Source organism: Fukomys damarensis, unplaced genomic scaffold, assembly GCF_012274545.1.
Source record: "Fukomys damarensis isolate Sample0158 unplaced genomic scaffold, DMR_v1.0_HiC HiC_scaffold_10, whole genome shotgun sequence".
Taxonomy (NCBI): domain Eukaryota; kingdom Metazoa; phylum Chordata; class Mammalia; order Rodentia; family Bathyergidae; genus Fukomys; species Fukomys damarensis.
This window is the reverse complement of record NW_022900922.1, coordinates 5,868,189-5,880,243: the sequence shown is the minus strand read 5'-3', so window position 1 is coordinate 5,880,243 and position 12,055 is coordinate 5,868,189. Positions and strand designations below refer to the sequence as shown.

Below are 12,055 nucleotides of genomic sequence, written 5' to 3'. Positions count from 1 at the left end.
ATTAACAAACATTTAGTATGATTTGATTACTACAGATAGCTTTGAAAATGATTATTTTAAAATGTGGTCATCCCCCCTGTCCCCAGTAAGGGGGATCAAATTCAGAGCAGGCGCAGTGCCACTGAGCTAATTCCAGGCCCAACGTATGGTTTTTCTGATGGGCTAATATTTATTGGCAGTGGAAATGCACGTTTAAGTGTTTGTGTTATTTGCTGCCCACTCATTCCAGCCTTTAAAACTCCCTCAAACTAGATAAAAACAAATTAATAAAAACTTAAGACTTGACTATATTTCTGCAGTTGGATTCAGTAAAATAGATGAGCATTATGTTGATTTGTTTACAAAATGAGATTGTTATAGAAACATTCTGTTATATAATTTAAATTGCTTATGAATTATAACAACAGAAATGAGAAAGTTTCCATTTTATATAGTCAGACTAATCTTATGGTTATCTTTGGGTTTTGCTGCTGTACTTGAAATTAGAGGAACATAATCTGTTAAATCCAACATCTTTAGTAAATGTGACATCAAACAAGATTAATGTTCTTATAAATTTTTCATTTGAAGAATTGTAAGTTTTTCTATCAAAATGCATTTCCTTATTTTCAGACTTGAACTTTACAATTTTGTCATTTTTTAGCTATTATTTTTCTAGTTGGAAAGTGAATATTGTCCATAATATATGTATGTTTGCTAAAGGAGAAATGCAGACAAGATGTTCACATGGAGGATCCATATGCCTGTGTCTGGGAGGAGGGAAAGTGTGGTATACTTTAGAGGAGTACAATTAGAATGATTTACTTCTCTTCCTACTCCCAAGACCACTGTTTCCCATGACTGCCCTCCAGGTATAAGGAGGAGAAGTGTTTTGAAGAAAGAATATGTGTTATGAAATAATAATTTCAGTGAAGGATATTCTACAGCTACTTACTCCAACTGAAAAAGAAAAGTATTAGAATTCAGCTCTTTAAACAAAATGTAGGACAGAGATTATAGCTCAGTCTTAGTGCACATATTTAGCATGCACAGGCTCCTCCCTCCCCAGCACCCTCCTTGTCCCCAAGGTGTTTTGTTTTCACCTTGATCCCAACTTCTTCACTTGATCTTAGCTAAAAGGCCAAGAAGTGATTGATCCCAACTTCTTAAAGCTATATATCTTAACACCTGCCAACCACAATATTTTCTCCTGCATACCAGCTGTGCAACCCAAAGGTAACTGTTTAAAGGTTATAAATGTTCTTCTGCTGAAACTCTTAATTTTCTACAGCATTTATATAATTTATTATCAGAAAGTACAAGATTTATTATTACAGTAGCAATAGTTATTTACTGAGCATTTCTTATTTATGGTTTCTGTCCAATTCATTATTTTTATATTACTATTTCTCATACTGCCCTTGACATAAATGAAACAATTTAAGGCACAGATTAAGTAATTTGCTAAAGTCTCACAATAGCAGGGAGTATTTGTACTTGGGCTGTTTATCATTTGCTGTGCTGACCCTCTTTTTACCCTAGTCTGTTTAGATTTTGTAGTACACCTCTTCTCAATTCCACCCATTGTTAGTGTACAGTGGGTTAAGGACAAATGAAATTCTTGTCCACCTTTTTACTTTGAAAAATCAATGTACTTCATATAATTGACTTTCTGCATCCAAGGGTTCAGTTGTGAGTTGAAAATATTCAGGGGGAAAACTGCAGCTATGCTGAAGATATGCACACTGTTTTCCTTGTTACCATTCCTTAAAGAATACTATATGACAGCTATTTATATAGCACTACCATTGTATTAGGTGTTAGAAGCAATCCAGAGATGATTTAAATTATGTGGGAGAATGTGCATGGGTTATGTGCAAACCCTGCACCATTTTATATGAAGGACTTGAGCATCTGTAAATTTTAGTATGCAATCTCCCTTAGATACCAAGGGATAACTTTATTGCCCAAGTAGTAAAACAAATACTGTACAGGGAGGGGAGAGAAACTTAATGCATTTTAACTTAGCTTAGGTTAGTTTTTTAAGAAGTATATTTTAAGTGTTACAGGTGATTCTTTTTTTTAAGGGCAAATTAATGAACATCTTTTGCAAATTTAGTTTTTGATTACAGAATTGCCTCAAAAATTGATGCATTTGGAGGAAAAAAGTGTGTACTTTTTTGAAGTGTTTAGTTTCTAAAGAAACTAAAAATCTGCAAATGTCTATAGTAAGTAATAATATACTGCTGGACTTTGGGAAATAATTGCCACACAAAAATATTAAAGATTTAAATCATTAGTTTTAGAAATTATTTCTTAATTATCTTGCCATGATGAGCAAGAACTGGGATTTTATACATATTTATGGGCCTACACGTGATCAAATTAGGGTAATTAGCATTTCCATCTCAAATGTGGATCATTTTTGTGTTTGGAAGAAAATATGATACACAGTGGAATATTATTGTGCTATAAAAAGAATGAAATCCTGCCATTTGCCCTCAGGTGGCTTGAGCTGGATATTGTTATGCTCTATGAAGTAAGCTAGGCTCAAAAGGATGAATATTACATTTTCATTCATTTGTAGAAGTTAGTAAGAAACATTTTATAGAAGACAGTAGAATAGTGATGAGACGGGGAGAGAAAGGGAAATAGAGAAAAATTAGTGTGGCTTTTTTCTTTCAACTTGAGCATGAAATATATTGTTGGAGTGGTGGAATAAATAGATGGAGCTCCACTGGGTGCTTTGCACCTTTGACAGTCCATAGGGGCTCTGCCTGTGTTCCACTAAGTTAAGAATTTTTAGCTGATGGGAGGAAGTTGTGCTTGAAAGCCACGGCTTAAATGAGCAGAAAAGCTTGCTCTTCTGTTTAACAGGAGTGCATCCTTGGTCAAGTCACTTAACTTTTCTGAGCCTTTTTTTAAAAAAAAAAATGTATAAAATAGAAACAGTAAGACTTACTCTTCCATTCTGTTGTTCACATTGCGTAGAGCAAAGTATGTGAGAGCACTTTCCAAACTGAGGTGCTGAATCATTTTCAGCTGGTAACTGTTAAATTTGAACTTTGTAGAATTAGATGAGTATGAAAGAACTACAGTGAGACAGTCTGCAAGATTCGTTTCGGGGGAGAAAAGTACCAAACTTCAGGGTACTGATTCCTTACAGAAATCAAGGAAGAGTTTCTACAAGGAATCTGCATTATTAGAAGAGTGGGAAGCTAGTGCAGTGGGTTTTCAGCTACTGTTATGTAAGGAACATTGCCATCTGACTGCCATACCAGTAAGACATTTTAAAATCTTTTCAAGGTATAAAAAATCTAGGAACCCTCTTCAAGTGTTTTAATCTTTCAATGTTAAACAATTTCAGGAGGGTTCTGATGATGATGATGAGGGAGAAGAAGAGGAAGAGGAGAATACAGATTACCTTACAGATTCCAACAAGGAGAATGAAACTGATGAAGAGAATACTGTATGTATGCCTGAAATTTTTGCTTTTTGAATGTGTAGCACTTTCATAGTATTTGAATTTTGTCCACTAAAGTTTTGCTTCTTTTGAATATTGAAAGGTATGTGTTTGGAAGTTAATTTTCAATTTATTTTCCTATCCATTTACTTTATTAACAAGTTATTTAACACTTAATAAGGTTTTATGTTTTATTCACTTATTCCTTTAGTTATGTTGAACACATTAATACAAAAAGGCTCTGCTGTATGAAACATTACAGTTAACATCTGTGGTCTCATTTTTATTTTTTAATAAGGAGGTAATGATTAAAGGAGGTGGACTAAAGCATGTACCTTGTGTAGAAGATGAGGACTTCATTCAAGCTCTGGATAAAATGATGCTAGAAAATCTTCAGGTATTAAATATCACTATTTCAAAGAATCGTTTCAACACAAAATGTTGTAGCACACTGAATTCTGGCTGATATGGAGTCTCTATTATCTAAACATCTGCTTGTGATAGCAGCTTTTCCTTTTGTGTATACAGCTTGCAGCTGCCAAGTCTTGCATCCCAAATCTTGATTTTCATAATGTTCTGAGGAAGAATGGGAGAAAATATAATAAATATAAGACTCAGAACAAAATAATTTCATTGTGCCTTTTCTCTCTTAAGTCCTATCTATTTTGAAATACTTTTTCTTATACTTTGCTTAGGAGCCAAACATCGCAAAAGATAAATAATTGAATTTGGTCAATTCTTATATTGATTTATTTTTTGAATAGTTTCTATGTAAATAGAAAAGTATTTAAGGAAATGTTAGTTTGTAGATGTATTGATAGCATTAATAAAGTAGATTCTATAAAAAGCTTTATCTAGCAGATCCTGATGTACCGCTGTTACTGGGGCCCACTTTCCACCTAGCGGTTTTTTAAATGTCACAGCAGTTTGGAGTAACTGCATTTTCTGTAGTGACAGGTAAAATCTCTTCAGTGTTTGATACCTATATGTAGTTGTGATGCTTTTTGGTGACTTGAAAAGATTGCTTTTGTTGGTATGAAGGGTTATCAGCCTCTGTGGGTAGGGTCAGTGGAGAATGGAAGGAAAGGAGTGAAGATCTGAATATAGGTAGCTATTGGGGAGTTTTTTTAGAAGCTGAAGAGAAATAGAGAAGTAGCTAGGGCAGATCTCTGAGTGAGGGTTTTTAAAGGTAGAAAATACTCAGTATATGCTAATGGAACAAACCTTTTTATAAAAAATAGTGGGTTTTACTTGATACTAGTACAGCCAAAGTAATAAAGCACAAGTTCACATAGGCATGTTAGACCATTCTTCTGCTCCTTTCATATATTGAAATACTTCTTCACAGATCTAGAAACCTCTTAATTTATAAATCATATCTATATGTATGATGTAGGACTGAGTCATCTAATAAATCATAATCATTGTAATCCCCTTAAAGAGAAACGAAAGAGTTTATTTAAAGACACTTTTCCTGGGCCAGGGATTTAGCTCAGTGGTGCTGCCCCTTGCCTCACAGATGCAGGGTCCCAAGTTCCATCCCCAGTACCAGAAAAATACAGACACTTCCTATCTTATGTATGCTGTTAACTTTTACTCATGCAGTGGTTTGTTTGGCAAATGTTTTTTGAGCATCTACTATGTGCCTAGCAGTATACAACCATCATTGTCTCTATTCTTAGAGAAACTAAGCAAATACGTAATTTCAAATTCTGGTAATTGCTAAGTACAGAATATTTTGTTGCTAGAAAGGGAAGGGCCTCATTTAGGTAGAATATTGGAGATGATGTTGCTAAGATTGTGAATTCTAAACACAACAGGTAAATTGAAGCCATCCAGGTGAAAGATTAAGGGATTAATGTGTCAGAGGTTCTGAGAGAAGAACTTGTATTTAAAAAGCTTAAAAAAGACTGGTATTAATAGAACATGCCCAGAGGGTGGTGGTGTGGTTCAAGAATGGAGTGTTGCAGTGGAACCCCTTGGGGGCCCAGTGCTGTATGAAGGAGGTTCAAATTGGGGCCAGACTAAAAGGCAGGGAGACTGAGCAAAGGCTGTTGTGGTGAGCCAGCTGAGCAGTGGTCCTGTGTCTCATAGTAGCAGGACACTCTGAAGTTGATTTTAAAGATCTTTTGGAGGTAAAATGAACTGGATTTATGTGGTGCTTCATTGAATATGGGTTTGTAAGATACAAAGAGTCAAGGATGACAACTCAGTTTTCTAGGTTGGGTCACTGGCTACTCTCCAGGAAAGAAAGAGTGAGCAAGATCTACTTCAGCTGTGCTAAGCTTGAATGGCCTGAGGGTTGTCAAAGTATCTGGAGGAAGAGTTGCATAGAGTGAAAACATAAATGTGGTATGCAGAGTATATTTAAAGCCATGGAAATAAATTAACCAGGTGTACAGTGTGGAGCAAGAAGGGAAACAGTTTCAGGCTGAACTCTGAGAATCCCCAACATTCAAAAACAAAGTTACAGCCAGACAGGATGGCGCATACCTGTAATCTCAGCTTCTTGGGAGGCTAAAGTGGGAGGATTGCAGACTTGAGCCTCATTTGGGCAATTTCATGAGACCCTGTCTCAAAGTAAAATAAAAATACCCGGAAGTGTGTAATTCAGTGGTAGAGAACTGTATTCAGTAACAGCACTGCTCCCCCCCAAAAAAGGAAGAGCTGATGAAGTAAAAGAAATAGAAGCTTTTGATATGGTCCAATAATTAATACTCATTGCAAGTTCTTAGAAGAAGGAACTGGAATTATGTAAGATGCAGGAGGGAAGTACAAATTCACATTTTTGCAGGAGATAGTGTGTTAGAGAAAAACTCAGTTCTCTACTAGGACCTAATTTTTTTATGCATTATCAGATACTGAAGTGAACAGCTGTACAGGCTATATTGTGATGAAGTTGTCAAAGGAATATGCCATGTCTGCACTGATTCTTTAAAAATTAGGTCCTTAAATTTAATGCAACCCTAATTATATCCCCCTGGGAGATTTTTTTTGGGGGGTGGAAGGACAGAGAGGAATTTAGAATGAACTTAAATCATTGTTAAAAACATCTATAAAAAAATAGCTAAGTAATTTGCGGAAAGTGAGAGTGAAATGCTGTATAAGATATCAAAGCATTTTTAACTTACAGTGATAATTTATCACAAGAATAGATCTGTGAAACAGGAGTCCAAACAAGACATAAAACATGGCAGTTCAATGTGATAATGATTACATTTCAAGCCAAGTATGATGGTACATGCCTATGGGAGGCTAAGGCAGTAAAATCACAAGTTGTAACTCACCCTGGGCAACTTAGTGAGACCCTGTCTCAAAATAAAGGGCTGGAGATAGCTTAGTGTGAAAACCCTAGGTTCAATCCCCAGTATGCCACCTCCCCCCCCCAAAAAAATAACATTTCAAGTCAAAGGGAAAAGTTTTAATAAACAACAGCAACAAAAAGCTGGATTCTCCAAGTGGTCTGTAAATAAAAGTTAATGTGCATTTTAGTTTTACTTTCAACTAGAATTAATAATTGCTCTTTACATACTTTTTTTCTTTTTCTTTTTTTGGTAATGGGGATCGAACTTGGGACCTTGCCCTAGCAAGTCAGGCAGCGGAACCACTGAGCTAAATCCCCAGCCCTGTCATATACTTTAATAAGTACAGAGACTATTGGGTTCTGCATCAAGTGCTGCCAGATAACTATTAGTATTCCTGTTTTTTATATAAAACTATGTTACCTTAGAAAGGCTAGAAGCATACATAGCTACTTAGTAGTTGATCCTATTTTATTTTATTTTATTGATGAATCAAATTTGCCCTGTTAGGGATCAAATTCTTGTGCTTGTTGGGTAAGTCCTCTACTGCTGAGCTCTTTTTGGAACCTCTGCTCTGTTGTTTTAGCGTTCAGAATGCCAAGTATCTTGAAGAAATGACAAGTTGGGGGGTACAGGGAAAGTAGCCTATACAACAAAGGGGAAAACCTGTACTATATATACAGCAAGAAATTTTTTAAACCAATGAGAAAGGATAAGTAGTCCCCTTTTTTTATTGCATGAAAGGTAATTGGCAAAATCATTTGGAAACTCACCAGTAATCAAAAGATACGCAAATTAAAATTAGTCTTTTTTGCTTATTGTACCATCAGATACTAAGATTTACATAGTGATAACACCCTGTGAGGTTTGCAGTTTGGTAACTGTGAATTGGTCCAGCCTTTTGGAGTGGGTGGCTCTATCAAATGGTCATATCATTTGAACTAAAAATTTACCTCTGGTCAGTAACTCTTTTTATATGTGTATACAAAGATGTCACATTATTTCTAATAGAAAAAAGTCAGTTTTCTGTCAGTAGAGGCCCAATTAAATAATGGCACATGCATATAATTAGTTCTCTATAGTCAAAGAGACACCCAAGATTAAGATTAAAGAGAAGAAAAATATTTATGTTTACTGTAGAACAATATAGTTAATGGTTGTTTATGGCTATATCTGTGTATTACTAAATGCAAGAGAAAATCTGGATGACATACTCCATTATGAACATTGTTGCACTGTGAGATGGGGCAGAGAGAGGTAAACTGAAGGAATTAGTGCTGACACTAATACATTTTATATTTAAATATTTTATAAACAATGTTAATTTTATAATCAGGAACAAATACATTGTAAATGAAGATGTGTTTGCCAACTCTTCAAATTTTAAGTAGAACATTTCATAAATCTTAGGAACCTGGGAGTCCTTCAAGCACATTCTAAACGGGAGCTTTAAAATCAAAACCAATAAAGCCACAGCTTTTTGCTTGATTTGTGAGTCTCTTGAATGTATGAGACCTATATCAAAAGACTATTTAAGTGCTAGGTGAGCAGTTTCAGGACTTTCAAAGCTTTTCAGCATTACCTGCCTAGCTTTGAAAAATTATTCTGCTCTATGCAACAGGACATTGAGAATTATTTGAAGTTCCCTAAACACTCCATACTGTTTTGTGTTGTTTGTGCACCTGTTCTTCCTCTGCATAAACTCCCTCTATACTCCCAAAATTGCTCTTTAACCATCTGCTTGGAAAACGTCATATGTCCCATTTCTATTCAGCCTTTCATGAAATCTCTGTATCCATCTATTTCCAGCCAAGCACAGATACTCTGTTCTGTACAGGTAATACATACCTCTGATACATTGTATTTAATTTACTTAAATCTATCTTAAGAAGTTCTTGAGCTCTTTGGGATCAAAATCTGTCATTTAAATCTGTCTCCAAGCCTAACACACAGAAAGAAATCTTTAGTGAAGGCTCATTTAGTTAATTGGTTGAAAAGTTCATTGTAAATGTTAAAAATAATGTATATTACCAACCAAGATTTTGATGTGAATGTTTATAGATTCCATTTATTCTTAAATATTTCTTGAGCGTCTGCTGTGTATAAAGAAAGCTGAGGCACACTGGGGAAAGGGAACACACTACACTTGCCCAATCTCAGAGGATTCAGATTGATAAATGGCCCATTATGAAACTATAATACCTCTGAAGGAAGACATTTGCTCTAAGGATGCATACAAGGGCAGAGTGATTTGAAGAACAAGGAGTCAGGAGCCCAGTCACATTGTTCCTTCCAAGTAATACATAAAGGTTTTGGGTGGTGGGCAAGAAATAGTCCCCGAATTCATCTATGTTTCACAAAGCATCTCTTGTCTCTTGGGATTGTTGTGTTTTAAGAAATACAGTACCCGATTAATTATTTGCAATTTATATATATACATATCCATGTGTATCTAGGAATATTTATTTACTTTTTAATTTGTCTTTTAAGCAACGAAGTGGTGAATCTGTTAAAGTGCACCAGCTTGATGTTGCTATTCCTTTGCATCTCAAAAGCCAGCTAAGGAAAGGGCCTCCTCTTGGCGTTGGGGAAGGAGAGGCAGAGTCTGCAGACACGATGCCATTTGTCATGCTAACGAGAAAAGGAAATAAACAGCAGGTAAGAAACTGTCTACTGTGTAGTTATAATTGATTACTTATCAAGCATAAGGAGTAACTTCGTTTTATAGATTCTTAATTGCCTTTTGCCTACAAAGAAGGGTTGGAAATTTAAAGTGTTCAGAGGTAGAAATAACTTTTATTATATGTATACAAGATATGTCTGACTTGTAGAGAATAGATATATTTTAATGAAAAAGACATTTTAAATTCAAGCCAGGTATGGTGTTTTACACCTGCAGTGCCAGCTGCTCTGGAGGTTGAGGGAAGAGAATTCATAAGTTTGAGGCCAGGCTGGGCAACTTAGCAAGATCCTATCTCAAAATAGATTTTTCTTTTTTTGCGGGGGTACCGGGGATCGAACTCAGGTCCTTGTGCTTGTGAGGCAGGTGTCAGAACCGCTGAGCTAAATCCCCAGCTAAATTTTCATTTTTAAAAAAAAGGGCTGGGATGTAGCCTGGTGCTTGTCAGCTGTGTTTAATCCCCAGTGCCATAAAAAAAAAAAAAAAAAAAACCCTTTTGTTTTAATTCTTGTATATATATTTGTAAGATTATGTAGATACCTTGACTTTTAGTAGTCTGGCAGCTAATCTGTGTCAAGGAAATAGTAATTTGCCAGAATTGCTCTTGAAACTCCCTGTTGTTCAACCCCTAATTCCTTCTTCTTTCCCTTAGCTTACAGATGACCCCATAAAACTATTTTCTTGACTACTGAGTTGGTTCTTTAAGGATTCATACAGCATACTTCACATATATTTTGAACATCTGCTTTGTTCTAGATACTATTCTGTGTCCTGAGGCTCTAGTAATAAATGAGATAAAGTCCCAGCCCTCATGGAATTTATGTTCTAATAAAAGAGGTGCACACATATATGTGCAAGTAGTGGAACATGGTGTGACGATTAAGGCCAGCTCTCAAACACAACTCTAGGAGGTATCATATATCAGTGCTATAAAATGTTTTCACATTTTAACCTTTCTAAAATCAGGTTTCTTCTTAGAGTTGATGGGATAATTAGCATAATTATAAAAATGATGTGTAACATAGTGATGGCATTTAGAATAAATGGAATGCTGGATTCTTTGAAATGCAGTAAATACCACAGTCATTTCAGTAAGTCCAATATGTACCTTTCCCCACATTCACTCACGTAGCCACTCAACAAACATTTGTTTACCTATCAGATCCTAGGTACATCTGTGTACAGAACACGTAAAAATAGTGAACCAAGTTCTTCTTTTGGGAGCTGTCATTCCAGTTTTGGGCAGCATACAGTAGAGAAATACAAAATATTAGTTTGGGGAAAATAAAGCAAGTTAACAGGGACAGAGACAGGAATAGGGAGGAGCAGTGAGAAGCGAAGGTATCTATATTAGATGCCATGATCAGGGAAGACATCTGTAATGATGCATTATCTGTGTTGGAGAAAAGTACTCTGTCTCTTCCCCATCGGGACAACCTCAAAGAGGTGATGTCTAAATGAAGTTTTAATTTTCTTGTTAACAAAAGGGATTGAAGTTGTGTAGTATGTATTTTGTTGCATTGCAAGGAAATCATGATACATGAACTGCATATCAATTAGAATTATGGAATGTGGGGCTGGCAAAGACAACCTCATGCCTTCTTCTTGTGGAAGTTAATTTTGACCCATGTTCAGAGCACTGCTACATCTTCCTCACGCCTCACGCACTGCCATTCTCAGGCCTTGACTCCCCCAAAGCACTAACCAAAACTAATGATGCTTTCAAGAGAGCCCTATTCCTTCCTCATCCCGCACTCTTAGTTTCTAGGGAAAATGAGAGCTATTTTGGGCCAGCACCTTAAACTTAATGTTATATCCAGATCATTGTCAAAACTGATCTCAGAGCACCTAGTGGAGTTAGTTCACCAGGTTTAGCAGGGTTCTTAAATCCCAGAGCATTTGCTTTTCTTCTCTAGGAACTAATTCTCTGAGCTGGGCTTTCCTATGCCTATTTCAATCATTCCTTTCAAAGTGTCTGTCTGTCTGTCTGTCTGGCTTTCTTTCTTCCTTTTATTTTCTTTATAAGCACTTTGTTCCTCCCCACTCCCAACCACCATCTTTTTTTGGCATGAGAAGAAAGTTTCAAAAGGTCATTAGGTTCTTTTTTTTTTGGTATCTGGGATTGAATTTAGGACCTTGCACTTGCAAGGAAGGTGCACAGCACCACTGAGTTAAATCCCTATCCCTAAGTTCTAAAATTTTAAGGCATATACAATGTACAAAGCCATTACATCTCTTTTTTCTTTCTTTTTTTTTTTCCTTTTTTTTGGGGGGTGGGTAGAAAGCACAATGTGGCAAGTTAGATAGTCCGTGATTCCCATTACTGCACAGATACTAAATAACGGTATTATATTGGTCAGTTCTTGGGTCCTGAATTTTATTAAACTAAAGGGGTTTTAGGGTTATCTTTTTCTAATTGCTTGATAGTAAATAATTAGCTTTCCTCTTTTTGTGAGATACATATGAAAATTCATTATCACTGTTGACAACTTGTGTATTCTGTTCGAGCCCTACAGAATGTGTAGACATTGAGAATAAATTAAATCAAAATACATCTTTAAAAATTGGAGGACTTTGAAAACTAAATTCACTCTGAAACTCTTTTTTTTTTTTTTGGTTTTTGAGACAGGG

The 12,055-nt window shown here is 35.8% G+C and overlaps 1 protein-coding gene across 3 annotated transcripts in view; it reads left to right on the top strand.

Moving 5' to 3' along the window:
• Nucleotides 1-12,055, top strand: part of Upf2 (UPF2 regulator of nonsense mediated mRNA decay) — a 99,659-nt gene that overhangs the window by 77,196 nt on the left and 10,408 nt on the right. For all 3 annotated transcript variants that reach the window (XM_010621361.3, XM_010621363.2, XM_010621362.3), the window contains exons 18-20: nt 3,347-3,448; nt 3,741-3,839; nt 9,235-9,402. In XM_010621361.3, the coding sequence (XP_010619663.1) occupies nt 3,347-3,448; nt 3,741-3,839; nt 9,235-9,402 (369 nt within the window). The remainder of the gene's footprint in view (nt 1-3,346; nt 3,449-3,740; nt 3,840-9,234; nt 9,403-12,055) is intronic.